The 15,991-nt window shown below is 41.9% G+C and overlaps 1 protein-coding gene across 3 annotated transcripts in view; it reads right to left on the bottom strand.

The window, feature by feature from the left end:
- LNX1 (ligand of numb-protein X 1) overlaps positions 1-12,913 on the bottom strand; it is a 234,837-nt gene extending 221,924 nt beyond the window's left edge. For all 3 annotated transcript variants that reach the window (XM_039542575.1, XM_039542576.1, XM_039542582.1), the window contains exon 1: positions 12,579-12,913. In XM_039542575.1, the coding sequence (XP_039398509.1) occupies positions 12,579-12,659 (81 nt within the window). In that variant the 5' untranslated portion in view covers positions 12,660-12,913. The remainder of the gene's footprint in view (positions 1-12,578) is intronic.
- Between the last annotated feature and the right edge of the window lie 3,078 nt (positions 12,914-15,991).

The raw sequence follows: 15,991 nt of genomic DNA, 5'->3' as shown, positions 1-15,991 counted from the left end.
AAATCATGGTTAAAGCCAGGAGGAAAAAAAAAAAAAAAAGTCAAAGGAATAGGGACCAGAAGGTTACCGTTGCCATGTCATAGTTTTCCAGCCCTTTCCTTCCACCACTTGGAAACATGGTCCCACAGTTGCTCCATCACAGTACGTTCCTCTCTTGAGGCAAGCAGTGTAAGGCAAGCAATTGGCATGACAGATTACTATTATTATAATACCAGGATGGTGCAGTCATATTTCAATATCAGTTTGTTATTGATATTGTTGGAGTATCCTCTGAGACCTATGTTGGGATGGCTTCCAAGACCTTATCCACTCACGTCCCAAGAACTCAGCTTGACTCCAAACTCATCAGTGAGGTTTCTTTACTGGCATACAAACTACACAGAGCTCACCAGACTCACATGAAGGGAATGGTTTAGGGCATACCATACATCCAAAATACAAAGTCATTAATCAGCTTATATACACATTCTAAAATAGACTGCTGCACATGCCTTTTATTCCATCACACACAGTGATTGGTTCGTTAGTTTCTGGGACCCAATCTTCACATAGATCAAGAGCTATTCAAGCACCACGCATGTGCAGCAGACAGCATTGCTTACTTCCCTACTATCTCTTCTCTTCCAACTACACAGTTACTGCAGATTCATGCTTTGTTCATTGCTTCATGTTTGTAGCCAGACTAGACCTACAGATAAGGAACAATGTTAAGTAGACAATTTGTTCTATCCTATGAATTCCATTACAGAGACACCTGCATTTTATGAAGATTTAGGGAAACTTAAACCTTTCATAAAATTGGAGGAAAATAGAATAGCCTCCTCACTGAGAGGCTCTCACCCACTCTGAATTAAACAGAGGTTCAGAAATTCAGTTTGAAAAATCTGGGCTTGAGGGTTTGCATAGATTCATAGACTCTAGGACTGGCAGGAACCTCGAGAGGTCATCGAGTCCAGTCCCCTGTATACTGGATCTATGATGAGTGAACTTAGAGGTTTGGAGACTATTATATGTGAAAGAATGCCCCAAAAAGTCCTGATTCTGCCCTAATTTTAGCCAAATTTTCTGATTGCTTTGTACAAGCAAGAATTCATCTTAAACACTGAACACCCACTGAATCTTAGGGCTAGCATATTTTGTAGCTGAAAATACATTAACTTTACATAGTGAGTTTAACATTTTTAGATTTGTTTCTGACCACATTCCCTGTGGAAATGAAGTCTTTCACAACAGATACTGGAGAGGAGCAGCCAAGATATTTAGTAGGCACAGCTGTATTGCCTCAAGTGCAGGACAAATAGCTTTCTTTGAATAAAAAGTAGTGCAAAGAATCTTCCTTTATGCTAGTAATTATACTGTCTCCTATCATTGTGGAAGCTGAATAGCAGCAATACACATTTACCCCTTTTGATATTTCAGTTCAGTGGTTCCAGACCCACTAAACACTTTCCTCAGAAAGTTTGTTGGCCAATTTACAGGAATGGCCAATGCTGCAGAAAATATGCTAGTTGGAAATAGTCCCAAACTAAAACCTAGTCTCTAAACAGGCCCAAACTGCAGAAGTTCAGGATTTGATCCAAATTACGCATCTGGCCAACATCTTTATGACAACTCAGTCTAAACCACTAGAATTAAACATCCACAAATCTTGAAAGGGGCTTGGTCCAGATCTGAACTTGGTTAGTGTGGTACCAAGGGACAGGGCACCATTTTGCTGAAACTGCAGGAGTGCAATTAGAAAAAGATCTTTGCAGCATAGAAACATCAGTTTCTCTGCATAGTGTTTCAGTTAAATGGTGCCTGCAATCTTCTTTCTTCTAGGTCTGTATTTTCAACTGGGAGCTGCCACTCTTGTAAACATGCCACTAAGGGCTTGGCTACACTGGAGAGAGTTGCAGCGCTGGTGGTGGCTTTACAGCGCTGCAACTCACTCACCGTCCACACTTGCAAGGCACATACAGCGCTGTATCTCCCTGGCTACACTGCTGCATGTACTCCACCTCTGCCTGGGGAATAACGACTGCAGCGCTGCAGTACCAGTGTAAACAGTGATTAATCTTACTACGCTGTAACTGAATTTTCCCATAATGCTTTTAACTAAAGAACTCTGTTTTGTTAGGATGCCTCTTTGTTTTGTTGTGAACTTGGGGCTCCCGGAGCTGCTTATCTAAAAAACAAGCACAGCTACTGTTTGCTGTGAATGATGCAGGCAGGGGGATGAATGTCCACAGCTAGTGTTTGCTTGAGGAGAGAAACAGCATGGCCGGGGGGGAGGGGGAGAAGGGAGTCCGCCGGAGCAGCTGCTTATCTGGTCTGAAGGCTATTTGCATTTAAGAGTGAATGAGGGGTCAGGGAAGTGGTCGGAATTTGCATGGCAGGGAGCTGACAGTGTCGGCTCCAAAAATCCACTCACTCTCTCTCCCCCACGCTCCCTGTCACACTCCACCCCACCTCCCTCTTTTGAAAAGCATGTTGCAGCCACTTGAACACTGGGATAGCTGCCCATAATGCACCACTCCCAACACCGCTGCAAATGCGGCCACACTGCAGCGCTGGTAGCTGTCAGTGTGGCCACACTCCAGCGCTTTCCCTACACAGCTGTATGAAGACAGCTTTAACTCCCAGTGCTGCACAGCTGCAAGTGTAGCCAAGCCCTGAGTGAGAAGCCAGTGTGTGTGGCTTATTCACTGCAGGGCTAGCAGCTTCTCTACCCATGTATGCTTTTGTGCCATACTTACCACAACAGTATTTTTGTTTTTTAAATCAGCAGCAGTGGTCAATAGGAAAGAAAGAAGGCAGATACTAGGCCTCATCCAGGCTTTCCCTTATTCTGTTCTCTTGCCCCTAATCCCAAAATTTGGATGAGTGGGGCCCATAAGCATGGCAGCGCTGATTCATTTAGAGGCAAACAAAGTATTTCAGGATATGAAATAGAGAGATTCTTCAAACAGCTAATATATGTCCGGATGGCATCCTCCAACATGTCTTTTTAAATGGTGTACACTGCAATTGCTCCTTTCTGATCACGAATACCATCAATAACAGAGTTGTTAGAATTCCATTCAGTTTGTATACTCTAAATGGTCTTTGGCACTGGGTATTGTTTGACTTTGCTGGATAAGGACAAGAGTCTCATGAACATATATTCAAGGATTAAAGCTAGTGAAACTTCTGCTCTTTGTACTGAACCCAATATGGTCATTTCCTGCAGTTAAAAAAAAAGCTGACAGTTGGAGCAGATGTGAGTGAACCCCAACTTTTTCTGTTCCCTTGCTATCACACTCTAAAATGAAGAAGGCTTTTGCAAGACCCACTGAGGTGATCCAGACATAAACCAAGAATTCCAGCTGGTTTTAAATGTTCTCAGCTACGTACATTTGCAGGAAATGTGCACCTTGAAACACAGCTATTGTTATCGTCTCTGTTCCTGCTGGAGTTTCTGCTTAGCGAGGGGTAATGATGGCAGTGCTGATGCCAAGCACAGAAACTGTGCTGTGCTCTCTCAACTGCAACAAGGTTGGAAAATAAAGATCAGTCATCATCATCTGATGACTTATCTCCCACAGAGTGATTGTACAGGTCTGATTACAGTTGTGCAAAATTCAGAAGAAGTTTAAGCAAGCTGTTGTTTCATTTGCATAGGTACCCACCATACAAGATCCGCGTTCAACAAACCCAAAACAAAACAAAAAAAAACCAAAAAAAGCGCGCACACCAAAAAAAACCAAAAAAAAAGAAAAAACCACCACACACTGTCTAAACCTCCAAGTTTCACACAGTTATTTATTGAAACCAGAAATCCTGACCCTGGATTTGAGGGATAAGGGCATTCATATGAAACTCTACTCAGGCTTTCCAATTTGGACTGAGTTTCAGGCATGTTGTAAAGAGTTCACAAACAACAACAATGTTGAATGTATCCCGCAGAGATCTCCCATGGATGTAAAAAGCACTGAGGATGAGTGGATATTGTTTGCACAGGGACAAGTGGGATTCAGGCAGAATATATGTGGCAGAACAGCAAGAGGAAATTTTTCATTACAGCTTCTGCTACACAGGTCTTGCTATTTGAAGATTCACACTGATACTCCCATGCTGAATTTTTCCTAGTACTCTCACAGACTGTTCCAAAGATTAGTTCCACTGCTGAGAGTGGTACTGACCAGTTATTTTGTTGTGCCTTTTGCACTCTTGGGGGCCAGTTTCTTCTTTAAGTATCAAAACTTACTGGATCAACAGCCCTACAGGTCTGTTAATGACTGGTCACACTGATCATGCAAAATGAATCAAAGGCAGAACACAAGATTTGATAGACCGTTGGTTGGATCTGCAGTGGGATATATTCTTCTGTAGATTTGAGAAAAAGTAATTGGTTAACCAAAGTTAGATCAAGTTCAGAAAAGGCCTCATTTTGGTTCAGTTTGAAGAGATGGGAAGAAGTACAGGTCAATTCTTATCTTGGCCAAAGAAGAGCCCTCAAATCTACTACCGAACATACTGAATGTATTTCAATAATATGTTATACTGATGGGTTGATTTAAACAATTACACACAGTGCAGGCAGTGAGATTAACAAAGATGTCCCTTATAAAAAGTCATCAAGAGGAGAGGAGACCAGCAGACTTTTTTGGGAGGAGGGGTAGCATCAGACCCTCAGTTTAAAAAAAAAAGGAATGAAAAGTTAGTTTCATAATTTCTGTATTTAATTGTCTTCAGAACAGAGATGAGGGGGTGCTTCTTGGAGGATTACTACATCTAACATTGTTTGTTTTTCTATCATAAATGAACACTTTTGTAGATTAGGATTTTTATTTTTAAAATCCACTATTTATGTAGGTAGGAAAACAAATATGTATTGATTATTACATGTCAGTTTATAAAATATTTTGTTCTATTAAAAAGTTGGCAGCACTCTGCTACTATATTTTTTTTAATCTTGCAAATGAATAGCACTGCCTATAATAAATAAAGCTGATTAAAAACCAGTTACCAACACTGGTAACTTTTATATATATTTACAAGTATGTAGTTTCAGCTGGAATGGTCATAATGTACCATAAAAGGATTTTTTAAGCACTCTTTCCATATGAAAGAAAAAAAATACATATTTGAAAAACAAAACAAAATCTAACAAAGAATTTGAGCTTGAAACAAAAGTCATAGATGTTACAGGAAAACCAAGCAAATTAATGCCAAAGTTCCCTGTCAAACCCAGCCAACATTAATAGAACATAATCTAGGGAAATGTCAGAGGAACATTCAGAGCCCTGCTATGATTATCCGAGTCTGTTGTCACACAGAGTTCAATTTTCAGTGTAGTGTGACTTAGTGTGTCAAAAAAAAAATGGATATCATGTCTGCTGATTTAAGTATCCTATTGAAGTTCCCACATTAGATGTTCTAGTCAATAGGTTGGATGTGTTGGCTGGAGGGTAACCAATTATCCTCAAATTCAGAAAGACATGAATGTGTATTAGCCTCTAGTAGTTTACACTTTAACATGGACTGAAAGTACAGTAAAGGAGAGCTTTGCTATACTTTATTCAGCAGCCTCTAACCGCTCAGTGGATTCAAGGACAAAACATGAATCATGTCCCATTGTATCCAACTGTGTTTGGCCAATCTTAATCATCTCAACCCCCTTTAATGGAGCTTAATATGGAGAACTGGGGAAGAGGATAAGCACTAAACAGCTGGCCTCCTCCTGCCACTGCAGCCACAGAAATACAAGTCTCAACACTCTCAAGTTAGGGAAACTTTTCACCAACTTTTTGGGTCCCCTCTAAGTTCAGAGTCTCAAGAGAGACCAGCAGTTCCCATGATCTAGGAGATGACATTTTGGACTCATGAGCAGGAGTGCCTGGGAGTACAGCTGTCAGTCTCTCTCAGCCCACATGGCAACAGAAATGCAGAATTTCAGTCTCCCAGGGGGAAAATGCAACTATCAACTTACTTTTTTTCCCTCCTCTCCCCCAACTTTATTCTCTCTTTTTGGGTGTGGAAAACCCCCAGTTTCCTCATGGCTGTTGGAGAATAAAAGGGCACATTGTGTTATTGGTTTGATGGACAAATCTGACTGAAGCCAAAAGGAAGGTGGCACCAAGGTAGAGGGACCATAAAACTGGTGTCCAGGGCTGAGGCAAATCAGGACTCGGGTTAGGCCAGGTAAGGACCAGAGCTTGTAATTCTTAGCTTTAGTTTTTATTAATCTTATTAAATGTGGTAATATTTAATTTAATTAAGAACTAAGAACTGCAGATACTAAAAGCAGAACTTGTGTGGTGATTCCATTTATATTTTATGACTCTAAGTAGAAAGCGCTATCTTGTATATAAAAAAGATCCTGTCTAGCTTCTATCCTTCCTCCCACACACTGAGCCAGCATGCGTCTACTACTCACGGTTCCGCAGCCATACTACAGCTGTTGAGAAAGCTTTATCCCTGCCCCCCCACACACGTGTCACTCCCCCCCGCCCCCGAGTCCAGGTTAACTGTTTCATGGTTCCTGAGGAACAAAGCTATTCCAATGGGATCATGGAGAAGGCCCAACCTATCACCCAGAACGGTCCTAATTCCTTATAGCACTTTAATAAGGAGACCAATGTGACCTGATACTCTTTGGGGAGCCAGTGCAATAACATCACCATAGATCTCTGCTTCTCAACCACCAGGATGCTGGAGGCCAAATGCTGCATTCTAAACAAGTTGAAGCTTATTTATGGCTTGAGGACTCATTCCTTGGTATCATGAGTTGCTATAATCTAGCCTGGAGGTCTCAGCAATATGGACCACAGTGGCCAATTCAGCATCGGACTGATAGAAAGCTGCACTCCATCCTAGCCAGCCACAGATGAGGGAATGTGTTTTTAGTAACAATAGCTATAAAGTATCCAGCAACAGTGAGGAGTTGTGACCCTCAAAACACCCCAATGCCAGATAGCAATGGGCTCCTTCATATGTAAAAAAAGAAGTCAGTATGAGCTGGCCTGACCAGCTCAAAAACACCTCACGCACCATTGTCATGATGTTCATTTAAAAGGTGTCTTTGAAATATATAATTTGAAAACTAAGAACACGGTTATTAATAGCACTGTAAAATGAATTTAACAATGCAGTATGTGAGATTATGCATACTCTGATATGTTTGGGGGTCTGTTTACAGACCAAGGAGGCAAAACAGGGTGTTTTTCCCCAGAAAAAGGAGGAAGGCAAACACCTCTTCGGCTCAACTGCAGATTGAGCCAGGTGTGACAGTCTGGGACAATGGACTACTCATTTGCATCAGAGATTTCCAGAATATAATTTGTATTGTAAATCACAGATTACAGAAAAAACTAGCTGGGTGTTAGCTCCCTGGTAGACACAGAAACCTGAGCCCACAGGAGGGCTTCCTGATTTTGAAGACAAAGACACAGTCTGGGAATAAAAAAAAACTGCTGGAAGACTTTGGAGCATCCATCGCTTGAGAAAAATAAAGACAGCACTCTGTACCTATAAATGATGGGTCCTCCTGCTACAACAGGCTGGAGAATGCTGACAACTTGGTGTGAGTAAGAAACTATGTCAGGCAAAGCTCTCTTATTAGAAATAAGTTTGATACACTAGCAAGTGTGTTGTTTCTCATTTGTTTATAGCCCTTCCATACCTCTTTCATCCTTGCTTGAAATCACTTGCCAGTAAGTCTATGTTCTTTTTTAATAAGCTTGTTTAGTTTCACTAATACACAGCTCTGAGATGGTTTGTAGAGTGGAGTGCATCATGCCAGCTGAGCTAAGAAGCTGTTGTGTGTACCGGCTCTTAGGAAGCAGCAAACTTGTTGTTACTTCTGTGAGTCTCCAGTAAGAGGGACTGGACCACTGCAAGGGAGACTCAGGAATGGAAGGGTTGTTGGGGGTCACTCTGCAAGAAGTAACTGGGCTGGCAGAAAGCAGGTGAGACTATTGGGCTGTGAGCATGCTGCTGGTGTCAGGGCTCTGAGCCAAAGCTGCACAGCCTACAGGCACCTGAGGTTTCAAGGCAGGTAGTGACAGAACCCCTCAAAGCTCACAGGAGTCCTGAAGGGCCCTAGTGCCTATTACAAGTATACTTTACCAACAGTCAGTGCAGGACTTTGATTAGCAAGTCTGGTTGTAGGAGTTGTAAAGGATTTCTTATAGTACAGCAGTGCACGTAGAAGCCTAGAGTGAGCAGTCATTTACAGGATGCATCTGATTTAAACATGGAAAACACTTATTTTCATCTTGTCGGATGAGAACAATTCTGCTAGGTCCATTGAGAAATGCCTTCTACACTTATGTTTTTCTCCCTTTATTAGCACTGGACATCCCTGACAAATATTCTCCGATGGTGTGGATGACAAATGCAAAATGTCATATTCTAAAACATTCCCTAGCAAGTGACACGCCAAAGCACTGACAAAATGTCTGTTTACAGTGTCACTTCTTCACCTTCTGTCAGGTCCAATGTACACTCCCTTGTCTTGCAGTGGCTTTGATCTTCACTAGCAGATAGCAATTATGTCACTTAACTTCACAGAAGAAACTGGAGAGCCCTGCATGTAGCACCGCTGAAACCATGGCCCATATACTGCATCACTCAAACTGATTCAGTACAGGTGAGCTGAAGAGGTATGCCAGGAGCAAAAAGGGCAAGATTCACCCATACAAGAAATAGCTTTTACCTCTTGCATTATTTCCAAAAATAGGGTAAGTAAATAATTCATAAAGAATTAGTTGTCAATTTTCTCCTTTTCTGTTAGGAAAACATTTGCAATAGGTGGGTGAAATTCTTTAAATTATTCATTTAAAATTGTTTGCTTATTTATCCAAGCAATTCACTACTCTATATGATTAGCATGTGAACAGTTTATTGTGAATATTCTAGAATCAAGATTTGCAGGATATTGGTTAGCTATACATGTTACATGGTATTGTATCAGTGCCCTGAGTGATTTGTTTAACTAGCCAATACAGTGCTAAATTTAAATGTAAAATATTACAAGCAATACAATTCAAATAGTGCTTTTTGGCAAATATTTGAACTTTCGAGCTTCAAATTTGCTATTTTGGGAGTATATGTAAAGGGGACCATAAATTGCACACAAAATGCAGGAAGTGAATGTAAACAAGCAATTGTGCATGCAACTGCATATTCTGCATAAATAGAACAGAACTGCAGGTGTATGTTTAGTAATGAGTGTAAAATTTTATTTTAATAGCATTTTTCATCCAGAGACCTCAGAGTGCTTTTATAAAGATGGACATTATTCCTATTTTACAGATAAGGAAACTAAGGTGAAAAAAGTTCAAGTGACTTGCCAAAGCAGTGGCAATTGAACCTAGAACTCAAGTCAAATTGCAGTGCTGTCTCTTCTGCAACATTCTGCATTCTCCCCACACCCTTTACCCCTCTTTGATTGTGCTGTTAGGCAAGGAAAGACTCAAACTGCATGATTCCAGGAGTAACCCAGGGAGGCATTTTGCCTAAGACACACACTTCTCTCCAAGGCAGGAGAATAGTATTTGTTGCTGGATTATACCAGTAGCAAATAAACTACTCCCCACACGTGCTCAGCTGTGCTGGCCAATGCAACATGAAGGAGGAGAGGGGTGGAGCAAAGCCAGTGCTCTGCCCACTCCCAACCCACTTGATCCAGGGAGGGAGTAGGAGGTGCACAGCATCCTGTCAATCCTGCACAGCTGGACCCAAAGTGCCAGTATTCCCCCAGTGAGGGGGTTGAGGGGACGAGCAGGAGGGTAAGTTTCCTTACTCTCTCCTTATAACCCTGCATGGATATGCAGTTCAAGTCAATGACTGGCCTTAAGGCCTAATCATGCCAATGTTAGAGAATGATGTCATTTTATTTTTCCTTTTGCTAGATTACTGAGTTCCTTCTGTCCTCCCATGTCACTTTGTTCCCTTGAAGGCTTGAGTAGGAACTTGTGTCTGTGTGAAGTATAGTACCAAGAAGGTTTTACTGCAAGACCTCATGGGCAGACTGTGTACATAGCTGTGTTACAGAGGCTGACTCCTACAGGGCCACAAAAGTGTATTTCGTGATAAAGAACAACATATTTGTGCCTGGCACAAGTAGCAGCAAACAAACACTGAGCATTTCTTTAACTAGAGCACATCAGGATGGAGGCTACTCTCTGTCACTTGAATGATTTCACCCTACAGCCAACATTAAAAGGTTAAACTCAGCATCTTTTGACTACTGAGATGACATGGAGATTTTGGTCCCAACTGGAGCAAGAGTTCACGGGCAGTCTAATGTAGCTTGAGATAAAATAATAATGGAGTAGTAATGCCTCAGGTGGAGAGAGATTTATGCCTACCCCAGGCATTGGCCATTGAGTAAACCTGTAGAAGCAGCAAAGAATCCTGTGGCACCTTATAGACTAACAGACGTTTTGCAGCATGAGCTTTCGTGGGTGAATACCCACTTCTTCGGATGCAAGCAGTGGACATTTCCAGGGGCAGGTGTATATATAAGCAAGCAAGAAGCAAGCTAGAGATAACAAGGTTAGATCAATCAGGGAGGATGAGGCCCTGTTCCAGCAGCTGAGGTGTGAAAACCAAGGGAGGAGAAACTGGTTCTGTAATTGGCAAGCCATTGGCAACCATTCTATATAGAAGCTACTATTTTATTTTGCATTTCCTTTTGGTATGTTTTACATTCCACATTGTATCTAGAGCTGTTCCTATATAAAGTTGAGTTGCTTATTAACTGTACTGTATCCCATTGTGCTAAACCCCACTTACTGTACCCCACTGTTAGAACTCCCTACACTGTTCAATAAGAACCCCCCCCCGCACCATCATTGTCTATTGTAAACACCCTATACACCCCCATCCCATCGTATTTCATTGTTAAATTCTCACCACTCCCTTTTTCCTTTAATAAAGAAATTAATTTGCACCCCACCCATGTGGTAATTGCTCCCCAAGATCCCATATACCTGCAGGCAGGGACATGACTTGCCAATTACAGAACCAGTTTCTCCTCCCTTGGTTTTCACACCTCAGCTGCTGGAACAGGTCCTCATCCTCCCTGATTGATCTAACCTAGTTATCTCTAGCTTGCTTATATATACATACCTGCCCCTGGAAATTTCCACTGCTTGCATCCGAAGTAGTGGGTATTCACCCACGAAAGCTCATGCTGCAAAACGTCTGTTAGTCTATAAGGTGCCACAGGATTCTTTGCTGCTTCTACAGAACCAGACTAACACGGCTACCCCTCTGATACTTGAGTAAACCTGCTAAACCCAGGGTTGAGAGTTCAATCCTTGTGGAGGCTATTTAGGGATCTGGGGCAAAAATCTGTCTGGGGATTTGTCTAGATGACCTCCTGAGGTCCCTTCCAACCCTGATATTCTATGATTGCTACTTCTCACTTCCTAGAAAAGTGGGTGTGACAGTTTAAGGCTTCATTACTTTTTCAGCAGGAAGTCAGGCAGATGGTGCTGAGTAACTCCTGAAGGTGGAGAGCAATCAGTGGAAACCATCTCTGATTCAGTATTCCCCTTTATGAATACCTCTATTGGAATATTTCACTCCAATCTTAAATTACTGGTTTATTAAATTTAAAAACCTCACTTTTTGAAAGATAGGACTAATCCTGTCAAAGCTACAGATTCTTCTAAAGTCATTTTAAGTTGCTCTTAAAACAGTGAAATAACTCAGATGATGGTTTCCTTTCACTCTCTCCTACCCCCGGGGATGGAAAATGCAGATGGTATTTTGCAATGGTGATGTGTCTCAAACATTTAACAGGAGAATCTGTGGTGCCTTCAGATCAGTCTGTGGGCAATAGAGTGCAGCAATAAAAGTGAAACTTAATGAAACCTGCCTTGTGACATAGCTTCTTGGCTGAAGAGACCTCGCCACCAAAATCCCCAGCCACATTGGCCCCGATCCTTGGGCCTGGTCAAGTTCCACTTAGCAGAGGACACAAAGAGCATGATAAAAGTTGGCTATAAACCATGTTTCTTCCCCCCACCCACATCCCTGGGGAAGCTGGGGACTACTCTGGCCACCCACACTAGGAATCCAAGGGCAGCATTGAGTCAGCTACATTAGCGCTACACCACTTGGAAATTTTCCCCAGCTGCCCAATTAGGGGAAGTTTATAGTTTGGTTGTGCCAGCACAGTGGCACAACGACCTGTATGGTAGGCCTGGACCTGACCCACCAAGTACAGTTCTGCTCTCTTTGTAAGATGACCACCTCTATTAAGTAACCAATTTTTGTTGATCTCAATAGGTCACATAACAGGGTACATTGTAATAAGTTAACATTAGCACAGTATAAAGAAAAAAAAATTAAGTATCCAAAGTAAATGATGTACTATTATGTTGGAGAAACCTACCAACATACTGTTGTGTTGGAATCTTCAAATGGAGACCTAAGCCTTCAGACAGGATACCTGTAGCATAGCTATTTTAAGAAGAATTTTACTGCAAAATAGTAGCTTTAGTTGCATTTCTTCAGTGGGATTAAAAGTATTATCTTGATGTGCCACTACAGCTACCCTCAAACATATGCAATGCAATAGTATCACAGGGTCCACTCACCATGAGTAGCACTTCCTGCTGGCCATCCTGGGGATTAGTTCTTCCAGCTTGCACTCTCCCTCTGGTGTTGGCTTCTCCCATCTTGTCTCACTCTACTGCCCTGCTCATACTGGGCCTACAGCTTCCTCTCTGAGCCAGGACACTAAAGTCCTCCACTTCTGAGAAATTCAAAGTCTTTCCAGACCCACTGGCTGGTGCCTCTAACTCCCTTGCTACTTCCCAGTGGCTGGTAGGGGCACACAGGCCCACCCTCTACATTGGGTTCCAGCTCAGGCAGTGACTGCAACCTACTTCCCTGCAGCAGTAGGGTTACTCTCTCTGCAACCAACTACCTATTCCTGCACAGGTGAGACAGTCCTTAATTAGCTGCCTCCATTCTAAATCTCCCCTGCTTGCAGCCTAATTAGCAGATTGGGCCCACCTGGTCTAATTCAGCTCTTGCGGGGCTAGTGTTGGGAGTCCAACTCAAACAGTCAGAATAGATTTAAGAGCATTAGCTGATGTATTAGCTGCAGCAATTCAAAAATCTGAAGTTTGGCAACACTATTAAGTGTATGAATTAAGAATAGAAGTCTTTCAGTCCACAGATATTATACACACCTCTCAAGTACAAATATGCCAGTAACCAGCAATGATATATATTAAAAAAAGATAGTAAATTACCTCTGCAAAGTAGCAAAAACTCTGAAAAAGACTTACAAGGGATACAGATTAATCTGAAAATCAATCAATATGTAAAAAATGAGTTGAGCAGTTTCAGGTAGTATACCTGCTTCTGAGTTCCCTGCCAAGTTCTGTGGTTGTACAACCACATCTTCATATTTTTTTAAAAAGAAACTCTCTCCTCTGTTGTGTGTGAAAGACACACACAAGTAAGGAAAACTTACTAACAGAGTGACTATTTGGGAAAACAGTAATGCTGCCTATACACACAGGGTGAAATCCTGGGCCACCTAAAAAATTCAAAGCTCCCATTAACTTCAGTGGAGCCAGCATTTCAATCAGAGTGTTTCCAAATGCACAAAATAAACAACCTTTTAAAAAAAATAGTGTAAAAATGTTTCTTTGATCTCCTTCAATTATAGAAATCTCAGGCCAAATCCTGGGCCATGTTCAGTGCTGAAAATAAGTACTCTCTCTGCTTATTACAAAATTCAGAATTAGTATAGGAGGGTCTCAATGCACCTTACAAATGTGGGTTTTACCCCCATTTTACAGGTGATGTGACTAAGGATAGGGAAGGTAAGTGAGTTGACCAAGAGTAAATAGAAAGTCAATGGCAGAGTTGAGAAGAGAACTCAGATTTCCAGACTTCCAATTTCCTGCTCTGATAATTAAACCAGACTACAATCTTGATTCTTTAAAACGCTATCTGCCCTGTGGGAAAGGGGTTCCTTTTTCACAGGAATTCACTGATTTTCAGAAGTTCCCCCTGCAGAGCAGGTGAAATTTTAAAGGGCCAGGACTGTACCTTGTAGTACTTTGGCAGCTCTAAGTATTTTCTTCCTGTTCAGGAGGGCTGTTGGCAGGTTTAGCAAACCTGCAGCCTGTTATGTCTTTAATCTTGGGCTTTTTGCCATAGCTCTTCCAGGAGCTGAATGTATGTTCCTGTTTAATAATATTTGTCTTTTTCCATTTGGAATGGAGAAGATTTGTTGTCCTGTAAGGAAGCAAAAGTGCTTTGGCTCATTGGATTGGTCTTTTGATACAGACAAGGAAAAGAGTGTTATTGTAACTCTGACAGACAGAAACAAAGCTTCAACACACACAAGAGACATACAATTCCTGGGTCACACACAGGATCTGTTTACAAAAAGGCCATGGATCAATAATTCTCCAGTGCCTGGAGAATGCACCCTCAAGCACAGACTGTGGTTTCTTTTTGCAATAAATCTTTGGGCACTGCACGATATGGAAGAATAAACAGATTTTAAAATATTAAGGGCTCATGTATGCTTTGTAGGCACAGCCCATAGTAAGGAGTGGTGCAAAACCATTCCACTGAATCCTGCCATAGAGTTCCCAGTGCACAGATTCCATCTGTCCACTTCAGTGCTCCATTCAAGGGATGCAGCTTCCTTCCCTCACACCATGCCTATTCAGTTCCATGTACTGGCCTGGGGGTGGGGAAGTACTGAGGGGAGAAGTACCTATGCTCACTGGTATTGTGCATGTCCCTTACTCCATCTGCAAGAGGAAGGAGGGGAGCTCCATGCAACTCCCCCTCTTCCCAGTATTGCCAGACCCCAGCATTCAAAGACCATGCGTCAGACCTCTAAAATCATGACATTTTAAATAATAAACTGAGTTCTTTTTATTTGCCTTCTGATTTTGACTTTTTAGGGGTCAGATTTTTCAAGCTTTTTTCCCCATGTTGCCGGCACAGAGTGCCCGAGGATAGCAACAGTGGTTTGTTGCCCGGTGTGCTTTGCTCCAATAAACACACCAAGGTGGAGAAGCAGACAAAGTTTATTTGAGATCTCAAAGCGGGATGCTCGGAGACAGACACGTCTCAAATCAAGCACACAGCTACAAGCAGCTTTTTCTCGTTTTATACATAATTTTAACTAAGCCTCTTCTATCCCCCCCACTCCCCCTCTCTCCCCACCTTTCATTCCCATGTAGCAGATACACTTTGCAATAGCAATTACATTAAGCAGTTAAGTCATACTTGGCATCTAACAATTTAGCTCATTAGTAACTCTTCTCTGAACCGTTATCTTGTCTTACTTTCTTTGATCTGTTATTTTGCCCCTTAGCCAGGAGCAAGCAGGCCTCATTATAGCAGGCCTCATTATTACCTTTTGGTACAGGTGTTGCAACTGATAACCATTCTCTGTTGCTGGCCTGTTAGGTCGATTAAAGTTCAAACATGGACGGGCTTTGATTAGACATGGAATAACTTTGGTTCATTCAGGCCTAGTGCAGAAAGGCTTAATTGACACTTGTGGTCTTCCACCCTCCCGAGTTACCTAGATTTATGCCTAGTGACACCAACACCCACAACCATGAAAGGCCAGAACTTGCACTGGAAAAAAAATAAAATAAGAGGACGAGAGTTTCACATGATTCCAGGAGCTGGAGCTTTAAGGAACACACTGAATATCACAAGACCTGTGATAAAATTGCAAGAGTTGGCAACACCCCACTTCACAAACCCTGAACAGCCAGGCAGGCTTTGTCCCTAAATCACTGAAGTCAAACACAGCCAGCAGGAAGGACCTGAACAGATTAGGATAAAACACAAACGCACGCACACACATACGTTTTTAAGCCATACTTAGAAGGCAACAACTGATCCTTCTTTTTCAGTAATTAAGGTTACCAGATATTAAAACAAGTTGATCTACACTGTATGAATTGAAACAGCTTCAGAACCTGTTTTCCTTTTGGACTTTCTGAATCAGGAGAGT

This window comes from Mauremys reevesii, linkage group 5, assembly GCF_016161935.1.
Source record: "Mauremys reevesii isolate NIE-2019 linkage group 5, ASM1616193v1, whole genome shotgun sequence".
NCBI lineage: Eukaryota > Metazoa > Chordata > Testudines > Geoemydidae > Mauremys > Mauremys reevesii.
This window is presented reverse-complemented; position numbering and strand designations above follow the sequence as displayed.